The sequence below is a fragment of the Myiozetetes cayanensis genome, unplaced genomic scaffold, assembly GCF_022539395.1.
Source record: "Myiozetetes cayanensis isolate MyiCay16 unplaced genomic scaffold, myiCay2020 scf5-8, whole genome shotgun sequence".
NCBI lineage: Eukaryota > Metazoa > Chordata > Aves > Passeriformes > Tyrannidae > Myiozetetes > Myiozetetes cayanensis.
The window spans coordinates 96,327,188-96,340,562 of record NW_026087742.1 but is presented as its reverse complement, the minus strand read 5'-3'; the positions used below and the strand labels follow the sequence as shown (position 1 = coordinate 96,340,562).

Genomic DNA, 13,375 nt, shown 5'->3' with positions numbered 1-13,375 from the left:
TTAAATTATTAAATTATTAAGCTGGCTTCAAGGAGCCAGCTGAAAAACATGGGATTTTTACAGCAGTCACCTTCATTGGAAAGAATACACATATAACAATGTAGCCATGTTAATTTTGAGTTTAAAAAAAAGAAATTATTTTTTTCTGACTAAATGATTTATCTCAACTTACACTTTTAAGCCTTGGTCCAGTCACACTTAAATAGCATCTCTCAGAAACTGCTGTTAAATCCCTCCCATAAGATGCTGTTTCTACCACTTGCCCTTCTATCTTTTCTGGCCGTGCCTAAGAAAAGCAATCTTTGTTTAAAAGATAAAATGTCATTGTGTAAAATATTCTTGTGCAGGGTAGCTAGAACAGATGGCTTTCCTGCATGTGAAAGTCAATCTGATTTCTAAAAGAATAGTTCTCCAGGAGTAACTGGATTGTGGACTCCAAGTTCAGAAGACTGATATCAAAACGCATAATTATTCAGGAAAAAATCTTCAGAAAACTGTTTTTGGAGCATGTTTCTGAATAATCTGTGAATAAGCAAAACATGAATCAGTTAAACTAGAACAAAGATAGAGATGGTTTTATTGGATTTGAAACATGACTCTGTTGAGTTGGTGGAAGTCAGCTGTTACAGTTCTTAAATGTTTTTTTAGTTCAGAATGGAAACATCATCTCAATAGAATGTTGATTTTTTTATAACTAAATCAATATAAAGGTAAAAATTTATTCAAGTCTATTAAAGTGAATCATTATGAATGTTTTAATCTTTTCCTATAAAAAACATAGAAATTACCATAATTGATGTACTGATCTCAGTGATACACTGATTTAGCTCGTCTCCTTTTACTATGGACACTCCTTTTCTGGTAAAAGAGCATGTCATGTTTAAATGACTTTAAACATCATGAAGATGATTAAGAAAAGCTGTAATTTCAACTAAAAAAATTTGGATACAACAGCGTGTAAGTGGGGATTATATGTGACCTATGTAGTTACATGAGAAGACAAAGTAAAAGTTTCTCATGAAAACCAAGACTTGTAAGAGTTTTTCAACCCAGATTGTTTGCTACTTCTTCATATACAAAACTCTAGGGTAATGTAATAAAGCAGTTTTAGTGGATCTAATTTATGTTGTTCTTTTATATCAATCCTCACTCAGACTGCATGTTTCCAGATATGAGTGAAAATATGTATAAAATTGGTTTAAAAGGAAAACATTTGTAGAACACTGTTCTATTGTAGTTAAAAACTGTGAGCATCCTTCTTTGATTAGTGTTTTGTGGTTAAAGCTAAATTTGGAACTTCAAAGGCCCATAATGAAGAGCAGCACATTTAGCAGCTAACTGAAAAATGAGCTGTGAAATAGGGTGAGGAGGAGAAGCCTTGAGGACGTATTATGCCTCAGGGAGCTATAACATTTTTAATTAAGTAGCTGCAAATTTGTGATGTTTTAGGATTTGAAATTAGCTTCACACACACAAAAGCCCGGGACCACTTTCCTTTCTCTCAGACTCATGTATACTCCATAGACATTGATTGAGTAAAAGGAGGATGTTTACCTGTGAGAGTGTTTTCAGTCTTTTTGTATTTTGTACAAAATCGGGAAGAAACAATCTAGCTTTGTGTTTCTCAAGGTTCCTGCTTGTGTATTACTTCTTATCTACTGAATGAGTGTGCTACTGAATGTTAAAGGGAACCTTATGTATGAAGAAGAAAAATAGACAGTTTATCTGACTCCTTTTTTTTTCTCCTTTAAATTTGGTTTCTGCTGGTTTAGCTTTTTAACTGGCTAACCATGGGATCAGGTGCATTCCAGTAGGTGGAACAGCTGGAGTGTCTATCTCAGAATCACTGGGGTCAGCAGGAGACGTAGGGACTACTTTTGCAGCCTCTAGGCTAATTAAACCTGTAACACCCAACTGCAACCTTAAAAGCCCGATTCAAAGATTCTGGACTGCTCTGTAGGAAAAGATTGGTGGCATGTTCTTGGACCACAGTGACTTTGGAGAATAAACTGACACACGGATTGTGAAACACCTGGTCCTCGATAATAGCTAAGTCTTTCTTATTTTCCCAGAAATATGAGAACAGTAAAAACAAGAAAGTAAAACATTTGAATATGGAAGTTTCAGAAGTTACATGAATAGGTGGACAGAAAGTGGGTTATAACTCCTTTGTAGCCGTAGGAACCTGTAAATGAGATCTGTCAGGGTGGAAGGTTTTTCGTTGTTCTAGGATAGAAAGGCCATCTATAGACAACCCCAGTTGCAAGGCTTGCCCATCTACAGTTCCACCAAGCACTTTGAGGGAATCACTTTTACTGGTTTTGCACCAAACTAAACAAAGAGGAGATGTAATCTCCATGCCACACATAATATTCTCCCCAGGATTCTAGATGCTATTTTAAATACAGTTTTAAGTGGACCTTGCAAATCTCTCAGTAGTACATGTTATATAATGTCTATGTGTTGAAGCAACTTCTAATATATCTAGGACTAGATTTCTCCAAGAAGTAGCATTTACTTTGATCTTTAATCAATGTATCTTATTTCAAATCGTGTTTTCTGCTGATCATTTTACCAGAAATTTAGTTCCAGTCATTGAAGAGTTATACAATTACTAATACGTTGGCTAGAGCAAAAAGATGCTGCAAAATCTAAATCTTCTCTTAACCAACTTAGTTCAAACAGTATAATGACACAAGATTTCCCTTATTTATCTAGAGTGGCATTACATCAGATATTGTGGTGAAAATGTTACAAAATACAGAGGGAAGAATGTGGGGTAGTCCAAAAAAAAAAAAAAAAAAAAAAGCAGACTGTCTGACCATTGCTTCCCCTTTGTTTTGGGAATGTTTTTAATCTGTCATTGAGCAACTTTGTACCCAGCCAATGTGAGGAAAACAAGGGAAAGCTGGCAGATATAAACAACATTATTCCATTAAATATGGTGGTCTTACTTGAGAGAATTCATCATTCTGTACTTGGAATGCTTTTTTAGAAGTGGCTTAAGTATATAAATCTTCAGGGATAGTCTTGCAAAAGCTGAAAATCTGAATATTCCTTTAGGAGATCTTGGAAAACTTACAACATTTTTTCTTTGGTGTTTTTATATTTTTTGTTGTTGTTCCCATTGAAAATATTATATACTTCTTTTGTTTTTCTTTTAGCCTCTTTTCCCCAAGAAGAATTATGAATGCCTAACTAGCTGTGAATTCCTTAAGTACATCCTGTCTGTGAAGCAAGGGGACTGCCCAGCACCTGAGAAGGCCAGTGGTTTTGCAGCTGCCTGTGTTGAAAGCTGTGAAGCTGATAGTGAATGTTCTGGAGTGAAGAAATGTTGTTCCAATGGATGTGGTCATACGTGCCAAGTTCCAAAGAATCTGTACAAAGGTAGAGATTATTAATACGTACTCAAACTGGGCTAATAACTTCAGGCTGTAACAAAGTCTCCTAGAAAACCAGGACTTTCATTTTCCGAGACTTTGTGTGGTTGGAAAGAAAAAAGAGAGTTGCCTGTAGAGATGTGGCTGCACAGTGAAGGGGTGGAAAGCCAGAGAGAAATGCTGCTTAAATTTCTAATTTTTTCCCCCTTGTGAAGTCCATGTCTGGAAGTCTGTGGAACGTAAACATGGCTGTTAAGCAGAACAAACTTTACCAATTTAGGTGAAATCTCACTTAATTTGATACAGATGAGAGATAATGCAGCAGAAAAATATTTAATGATATATAGTTCAGGTCCCATTAAACACAAATAACATTTATTATCTGTAAGCCAAGCATGTGGGACTACCATGTAGGAAGTGTAAAATAATCTGGTAAAAGAACAGATCAACACAGTATATTTGGCATTGATGTTCCTAATGACCTAAGAACAAAATAGTGAAAGATTATAATACTACATTATCTTAATATTGTATCACATTATATTAATATTATAATATCACAATATTAACTCATTATTTAAATCTAAGGCAATCTTATTTAAAAAAAATAATTGATTTGAGTCCTGTAAAAAAAGGGCTTTTTTTGGACATCCTTCAACAAGAGAATATAGGCTAAGACATTATTTGCTTAGACAACTTCCAGATTCTAATTTACTGGAATTAAAAAAAGACTTATACATGGAAATACTTGAAAAATGTGCTCCTAATCAGAAAAATAGGCATTTGTGAAAGGCATATTCTTGTTCCACACAGTTGGTATGTTTTGTTAGAAATCTATTCTTCTTCATTAGTGATAAAAAATAAATATTATTCAGTTAATCAGTTATTAGTCAGATATCATGGGCTCTCTATGGGAACCTAATCAGCAGAACTCTGAACTAAGCTCCAGTCTTAGATCTGAATCCATGCTTATATCTATCTGTGGATGGAAACACGATAAAATATGTGAAGAAGATGGTGATTTTACTTTCAAGATCATTGTTCTAACTGAAATGTTAATGAATCTTTTTCAGTGTCTCTAGCGATGAGAATGTATGTCAGAAATAATGTGCTTTGACTTTTGAATCCTGTCTTTGAGTGTACAGGGTGGGTCATCAGGAAGCACTGTCTTATTTACTGATGTAAATAGAGCAAATTCAGTCTAGAAGTCATAGAGTTGAGTAAGCATAAAACTTATGAAGGTAGTACTCAAAGTATTTTGAACAGCAGGCAATATTGTGATCCAGATTTCCAGTGCAGAAGGGGGAATTCTCTTGTTTCCAAGATACTTTAGAGCAGGCCCTTTAAAACTGTAAGGAATTAGTACACTCTAAAATACAACACCTTCCAAAATGGAAGTTATTAAAATGTATCACTTATTTGTTTCTTTTGTCGTATTGAGACAAACGACCAGAGAGATAAACAGGTATTCATGTTGTTTATGTAATGATTTACATGTATGATCAAGCTCCATGCCACAACTGCAAAGCATTCCAGTAAATGTAACAGCTGGAAAAGGTAAAAACAAAACAAACAAATGAAACAAGATTACATGCTTCTGGAGCTGACACAGAATATGAGAGGTTATGATACATTCTGTAACTGCACACTGGAAGGTCTACTACTGTTTAGCCTGATTATGTAGGAGCAGAACTAACCTTCCCTATCATCTTATCACTGATCTGCAGGAGGTGTTTGCTTGTAAGAGCATATATGTCTTGCAGATGAAGGGCAAGCTCAATACCCTACTGCCTTCTCAGCTGATGAATTCAGCTAATTAGCCTCTTCAACCTATCTTTCTGCAACAAAAGACAAATAGACGCGGAGCAGGCTTGCTATTCATTTCCTCCAGGGATAAATGACCTTCCTGTCACTAAGGAAGAACAAACTCTGCAAGCATGACTGAGATCTAGTGAATAAGTTTAGTACTTATTCTTATCATTTTGACAGCACTCACAGCTTGAAAATGAACTCAGATTGAATCTAAGAGTCTGCAGAAGTTCCTGTAGTTTTACTGTTGATCAAGCTCTGGAGATTAGTTACAACAGCAGATATAAAATTCCCATCTGATTTGCTGGATTAACAAACTGAATTTGCCCTCTAGTACTGAGTGCTAAAGCCCAGTCCTAAAAGAATACTGATGTAAGTACACTGCCACCAAAGGCATATTTTTCCCATGTTGTTGGATTAACCTAACCAGTCCATTATCACTGTACTTTCTCATCTCTGTTGGAAGTATTACTAATTGGTTACAGTCTTGATATATTGATTTCCCTTTACTGAAGATATGATGTGTTGTTTCCTACTTTTCTCTCATCGGCCTCACCTTTCTCTACGCCATCTCAGCTATTGAAGAAACACTTCAGAAAGTGTCCCTTCTCCACTCACCTACCTAATTTGTTTGCTATATGGACATAATGATATTATAAATAACAGTAATTATCTAAAGTAGATTTGGTACATTAGAGATAGATAGGGGAGCAATAAATCTGCCTAGAAATAAACCAGTTTAAAAATGCAGAAGAAAAATGAAGGAAGAGAAAGGAATAAAAAATGTGTGACTAGGTTCACTTTATCTAATGTGCACATATGCATCCCCAGCTGAGGACAAGGACATGTATATTTCTCTATGCTGAGCTGGTGGCAGCTGAAAAAGTTACCTATCACATTTTTCCTGTTTCAGAAGTAGTGGTCCCTCAGATGTGATGATGCACCTGCTTCATGCTGTCTAAACCAGTCTAACTATTTTACTCTGAAATGTGTAAGGGGGCAATCCATACAGCAGAACAAACTGCAGATCTATGTTAAAAAGGTAAACTGTGAAGAAAAGATTATGACATTTAAAGGATGTGATGGTGCCAGATGGTCACCCACAGTCTAATGACTCTTTTCATGCTTAAAGAAAAATAGTTTTCTATTGAAAACATAGTGTACAATTTTATAAGTGTCCATCTCAGTTGTTGAACAACTGTGTTTACAATTGTATTGATCCCATTTACCCTTTACTGTCCAAATACCTTTCATGGGAACTCTGTGAATTCTTGGAGATCCGACATTTAAGATGTGACATTTGTGATGGACCATTGTGCACTTACTTTTCGTGGCACAGAGATGCATGTACTGTTTGAAAGACACTTTTAGAAACATTTCTCCTGGACTCTGTTATTGCACATGTACAACAATCACTGATTTGAATTCTTTGGTTAAGCTCAGCAGACTTCAGAGGACTAATTTGTTCCAGCATGAAGAAAGAGCTGACCATTTACATAATAAAAAGCACATTGAAGAGTAATTGGATCTTCACATCTGGATATTAAATTGATGGTGCTGGTTCTACAAAAGTATTTTAAAATGCACTTGTGCTGTGCTCTCATTGTTTGTGCTGCCGCGCTCCATCTGCACACAATTACGTAACACTGGAGAGGCCGAGATACTTGCAATCAAGTGAATCCAACTGCCCCTAATGCAAAGCAGATGGAAGTTTTCTTAACATGCAAATTGTAGGATTATTGTATATAATAATTAAAGAAGGATTTTCAAATGTGGAAATCTAAACTGACATGTTTGGTGATGTTCATTGTATTAGACTAAGACTACAGGGTGTTGAAGGATATCCAGGTTCTAAACTGTTGTAATAACTAGATTTAGGTGCAGGATTGTCTTCAGGTTGATCTTAGGTTTCTTCAAGATCTACAAGATTACTTTTAATTTACTTGTAGCTACTTGTATACTTGGACTTTTGAGAAGACCTCTTAAAATATAAAAGCAGTTTGTTTACCTGAGGAAATTCTGGTATTCAGTCGTCTTTGGCAGACTGAGTAGGAAATGATTTATCAAACCAGTACATATGGCTGGACTTATGTGGGCACCCACTGAAAGAGCAAAATTAAATTTGGTGCATACGATAACTTGCAAAGAAGGTTTATATGTCAACATAGAAATCTTATTTGTGACATATCCTAAAGTGACAAAATGCTGCACATTCAAATATATGTGTTTCTAAAGTGTGTCTAGAGAAATGTACCTAACACTTGGATTTGTTGATTTAATCAAAAGATGCCAAATTTGAACAGTTGTTTTTTCCCTTCAAGCTACTGCAGATGTTTTCAAAAAGGCAATATTACCAGCAGTATAAACAACAGAAATAACAATTCTTTGGTGTCACTGTGTAATGAGAAATTACAGTAATATTTTAGAAAGACATCTCTGTCTCTGAAATGCAACAGTTTGACAATATACATTAGATACAACATATCTATTCCAAGATGTCTTGAAATTACCTTTCCTAGATCACTCTAGGGAAGAGTGGAGAGTGACACATCATACAATACAGCTGCCTGTGAGTCAAGAAGATCATGCTGCCATGGAGAAGCAAACAGCTTTTTTAAGTATATCAGACTAATGTAAAATGTGTTAAATAATCATGCTTCACTAGTTTACACTATTAAGAACTTAGTCTGCATGCAGTTTTAGGCTTGACTCTGGAGAAGGGTGTTGGCCAGCTGAAGAGTCTCCAGAGACAACTGCAAGAGTGCACAGAGGTCTAGAAACACAGAGAGGAGATGGAATGTACTGTGGTTATTAGACTGAAGAAGAAAACATTCCGAAGCATGATAATAGTCTTGCGGTACATAAAAAGCTTCTCCACAGATAAAAGAAAGAATCTGTTCCCTATGATCCATGAACATCTTGGACCAGTATCAAGTTTAAGATGCATCTGAGGAGACTAAACAAGGTAGTGAGAAAGCTTTCTCATAGTAAAGATAGAGAAGTAGTTGAACAGATCACTATGTGATCCTGTGGAAATGTTGTCATTAGATGTGTTTAGGGATAAATTAGGTGAAAAACTGAGCAACAGGTACAGCTGATTCTGCTTGGGATCAAAGAGATCTTTTTCCAGGTTATCAAAGCTTATTTGGGAAATCTTTTCTGTAAGATCAGTTTTAGCTTACAACTTTCAGATCCTTTAGTTTTTTTAATGAATTAAAGGAATAATTTTGAAGGTTTTTTTAAAAACAAGTTTTAATGTTTGCAGAGATAGGTTAGCTATTAACATTTTTGAAATTCCGTGCTTATCATTTTTCCCTTTTGCATTCTCACCGACCAACGATCTTTTTTATTTAACTATTCTTTTGTACAACTTCATCTACAAATGACCTAATTGCATCTTGTAAATTACTCATATATTTTTGTCTGTACATTCCTACTACAGGTGTTCCACTGAAACCCCGGAAAGAGTTAAAATTCATAGAACATCAGTCTGGAGACCTGGAGGTGAAGTGGTCTTCAAAATTCAATATTTCCATTGAGCCTGTGATCTATGTTGTTCAGAGGAGGTGGAATCAAGGAATCCATCCAAGTGAGGATGATGCTACTAACTGGCAAACTGTGGCACAGGTCAGTTCTTTACAAGCGATATGGACCCCTGGTTTCCAGGCCATGATCTAAAGGTCCTCTTCAGATCGGAGAAAAGATAGATCACTTACAGGTGGGGAGGCTTATGCTCAAAATAGCCTAAGGTTTATGTTTTCAAAATAAGTTTATTTTGTGGGTTTACTCTCTATAAATAAAAATCTATAGAACTAGCCAGAGACTTGATTTTCATGAGACGAGTGGGTAGCACTTTCTTGCAAGCACATATTTGTGATCTATTCAGATGGGAATTCCAAAGTCACAAGTCTCTTGAAAAATGTACAATTAGAGACCAAAATCCACCAAAGGCAGCGCATAAGAGACAAAATCCTTTTGCGGTCAGTGGGACTCGTTGCACAGTGTCCAAGGCATGACTTGGGTCTTATCGAACCACAAGAAATACAACTGATGAAAAGGCCATTGATTTTTTTTTTTTTTTTTTGGTAAAACAGATAGTGAAAAAAAAGACTTAAACCTTTTTTCTTTTTAACGTTGTTTTTTATAGATGTGACCCTCCCAATTCGGCAAATTCTATGATGTCATGCTCTTATCACTCAGAGCAATCCAGACTGAAAATGTAAGATTCATGAGCAAATGTTTCTTAATGAGAAGCAGCCAACAGAGCATAAATTTTCACTTAGTTCTTTCCGAGTTTCAATCTGGTTTTTAGCATGCTGACAGTCCACCTGGATGGCAGAATTCCAATCGTTTATCTTACTGCTTCACCCTCATCCCTCTTGACAAGAAAAATAAATGCTGATTTTGAAAGGATCTGCAAAATGTCATTATAACTAGGAAAAAAAAAGGGAGAGAATAAGTAGAACCATCCTCAAAATAAAGGATTTAAATTCTGTGACAATTGTGCTCTTTCTAAATTCAGATTGTGTAGGAAAATGCTATATTTTAATAACATAAAGCTTGTGTGACTGAACACTCAGAAGAGAATTTCTTAGCTTCAATATGGTGCTACAGGGAGCTGGTGCTATGTTGGAGTGTTGCTCAGGAAAAGTCACCTGCAGCAGAGCCTGATGAAACCGTGCTTGTGCAAGCCAAGGGAACAGGCACACCTCCAAAGCTGATAAAGTCACAGTGACTTAGTATCTCTCAGCTGAGGTACAGGTCTTGAACCTTCATTCTTCCTATCCAGCAAACAACCACCTGCCTTTGCTACAAGGAAAATACATGTAGCAAAAGTGAGCCAGGTCTGAATTACTCCTCACTGTTACCATGCCATGTGTATGTGCTGCAGGCTGCTATGCTTTTTCTCATCCCAGAAACAGACCTCATGCACATTTCTGGCGGTATGCATCATATAATCTCCACAGCAGTGGAACATATACAGACATATACATCTACAGGAGAGAGTGCTTCACAAACGTGTTCCTGTGCAACAGCAATAGGAACCCTGGCAGCTGCCTCTCCTGGAGGTCTGTTAAATGTGGGCAGAAGAGGCTGAGTTAATCACTGTGGCAGGAGACTCCTCCTCTAACTGACATCTTTCTGACAACTTCACCGTCCCTTCTGCATCAGAAGAGACAAGAATTTGATTGTGTGCTGGACCCCCCTGGGTATGTCAGTTCAAAGCATACTTCAGGATGCCTGACTGGCTTTCTGGACTGTGTATACCTTATGGGACATTTAGGTTGGCACCCTTGAAGGGTGCAAGTAATCAGAATTCCTCTCTCTATCAAGTAGTGTACCGCCATGGTGTTTGTAGTTTTAGATATCCCACCAGGCAATCAGATTTGTGTGGCTGCTTGCAATGCAATTTATTTTGCAATGTCAGCAACAAGGATGGATATCCAGATTGACTAAAGTGACTCTGTGCGCAGCCTCCAGGCTTTTCTTGTCTGCATAACTGAGATTTTTTTTTTTTTATATGATTCCTCAACATTGAGACCTTAATTATAGACAAAGGCTGAGAAGAGCTCAGCCGTTCAGCTGAGAACTCCTGGAGTATCTCAGTCCAGGGGAGTTGATGCTGGTTCTTGCATTACTCTGCAACTTAAGCATGAGACCATGTAAAAACAAAGATCAAAAAGACTATGAGTGAGGATCTGAATTTCTCTATGCCTATCCCCATATGTAGTGTAATTATGCAGTTATTGTTTGCATCTTCTTATAAGAAATTTCATAACGTTTTATCAGAGTTTCTCATCCAATGTTTTAGTTTTATTGACTTTTCAAGAAGAAATGGGGTTATAATTTTCAATAACTTTAGGTGTATACTTTTTAAAAAAAACTTGCTGTTTTCTATTGCCTTTGCAAGAACTAATTTGCAAGTAATTTCTCATATCACATAAATTTTTACTTGGTGTTGAAAAAATAAATTTGAAAAAGTTTGTTTCCTTTGTGTTGTGTCATCAACTCTTTTTTTATGCTTGCTTTTTAAGGAAGAAGTCTCAATCTACTATTTCATTATTTTAGTCTCCAGTTGCATAAAGAAAGCAAACACATTGAAAACAATTTTAGTTATTTTTCACTTCATGAAGAAAAGAATTTTTTTAACTTCAGTATTTGAACACACATTTTTTGGAAAACTTGATATAATTAACCATTTGACTAATTTCCATTGGTTAATATAAAAACTGTGGGAACCAAGATGCTAATTAGGCTAGTTGGCTGGGATGTAAATTGTCCTTAGTTTTATGCCAAGATTCTTACACTACTGTGTTAAAGGATTTAACCAGCTGAGCAGGAGCTGCTGCACTATCCCATGAGAGTACTGTATGTCTTGTGAACAAACTTATTGTTCTGTTTGATGCTAATACTTTCTAAAAATAGTAGTATTACTGTTTACATTGGAAATTCAGGTGTTAATTGTGTGTGAATGCATCTCAAATATATGTATAAATATGAGAAGACAATAATTAAGTACACTTATTAGTTTATTCTGTTTTTTGAAAAACAAGGGGCAGTATTTACTGATAGCTTGATTGTGACAGACCTTAGTTCTTCACCTTGGAAGTGTCTAAATTCTGTGGACAACTAATTTTTTTTTTTTTCTGAGACACCTGAAGTTCTGGTTCTGAGAATCTCAGGAGGGTTCTCTGTCCTTGGCAGTGACATAGCTCTGCTGGAGCTAACCACCAGTCCTAAAGGTTTCTTTCTCCATCTCCCAGAAAGGGCTTACTTTGGTAAGCATTCTTAGAATTCCCACCTTGTGTGGGATTGCATTCACATGAAATAGGGGAGATCTGCTGTCCTTTGATAGAATAGTGGATACAGCACTGTCAGTTTTCTTTTGTATCAGAGGAAACATAAACACACATATGACACTCTGGATGGTATCCCTTCACTCTCTGAAATGCAAATTCTTTTATCACCATGCATTGTTTCCAAAGGTGTAGAACTGTAAAATCAGCAGGGTAAGGCTGTACTCTCCTATTTCTATTAAATATTTGCTCTACAGAGAGGAGTCCAGGATTGATAGTGTGAAAGAAGGGGAATGAACACAGTGAAACAGATCCACTGATTACTGTAATACTTGGATAGAGGAGAGTCCTCTTTACAAATCTTTACCACAAAGACCTTCTTGCACCATTTTTTTACATATAAAATTTAGAAAAAACTCTTGGAGTGGTGACAGAAGAATCCCATCTGAATGGCCAAATTGCTATGGTACTGAGTCATATATTCTCTTTTTTCTCCCTCCCAGTCCTAACTAATTCCACCTTTCCCTTTCAAGAATTGTTAACTTTCAGCCTTTCTTACTCTAAGGAACAGTTTTACCTGTGAGTGTAGAACACATTCTAATGGTAAATAGCATGCAACATCCAAGATGATAGGGAATATTTTCTCCCAACCTCTCATACAAAGGTTGGGATTGAAGATAGGTCATCCATGCTCTGGCCAAGTGCTTTAATCATTAGTCAACTGTATAAGCAGCAGAGGGAGATTTCTGTAAGCATTCTGAAGAGAATAGCAGACAATTGCCTTTTGAAGGATAGAACAAGGAGGCTACTTTCAAGAGAGGGCTCAGGGTTTAAACAGATAAGGGCTCCTGGGAGAGAGAATTGTCAGTACTTCCTAAATGGAGCAACTCTGGAAGTCTCAGCCAAATTCTCACCTGAAAGTCCAACCACTTTCTTCTTTCTGGCTACTGGAGGTGACCTGTTGTCCTTTGGACCTAAGATGCACTCTTGAGAAGGAATGTCAAGATATTATCTGTATTCTCCAGGTTACATGCTGCTCTAGTTTTATCTTAATGTAATTAATGAGGATTTTCCCTTATCTTCATTAACTTTGAGTGATACTGAAGTTGGACATATTGGCCAATTATTTTGTCTGAGGATTCATTTATTATTTTATTCCAAATTTATTATTTTATTCCACATGAAATGCTTACTAGGATTTGCCTAGGAAGGCAACTGCTTAGTTTTTCTTTTAAGTAAACAGATAATGCATAGCCTAAATTAGTAATTATGGTCCTGAAATGATTTGAGTGGTGATATTTAAAGTATTTTTTTGTCTTTTTTTATGACTCTTTAAAAAATATTCTAACCTTTTAAAAATTTAGTAAAACTTTTATTTATTTTCTCTCA

At 36.2% G+C, this 13,375-nt stretch overlaps 1 protein-coding gene across 1 annotated transcript in view; it reads left to right on the top strand.

Annotated features, from left to right (window-relative positions):
- ANOS1 (anosmin 1) overlaps window positions 1-13,375 on the top strand; it is a 132,182-nt gene that overhangs the window by 68,457 nt on the left and 50,350 nt on the right. The window contains exons 4-5 of the mRNA XM_050333379.1: window positions 3,165-3,387; window positions 8,632-8,816. Of these exons, the coding sequence (XP_050189336.1) occupies window positions 3,165-3,387; window positions 8,632-8,816 (408 nt within the window). The remainder of the gene's footprint in view (window positions 1-3,164; window positions 3,388-8,631; window positions 8,817-13,375) is intronic.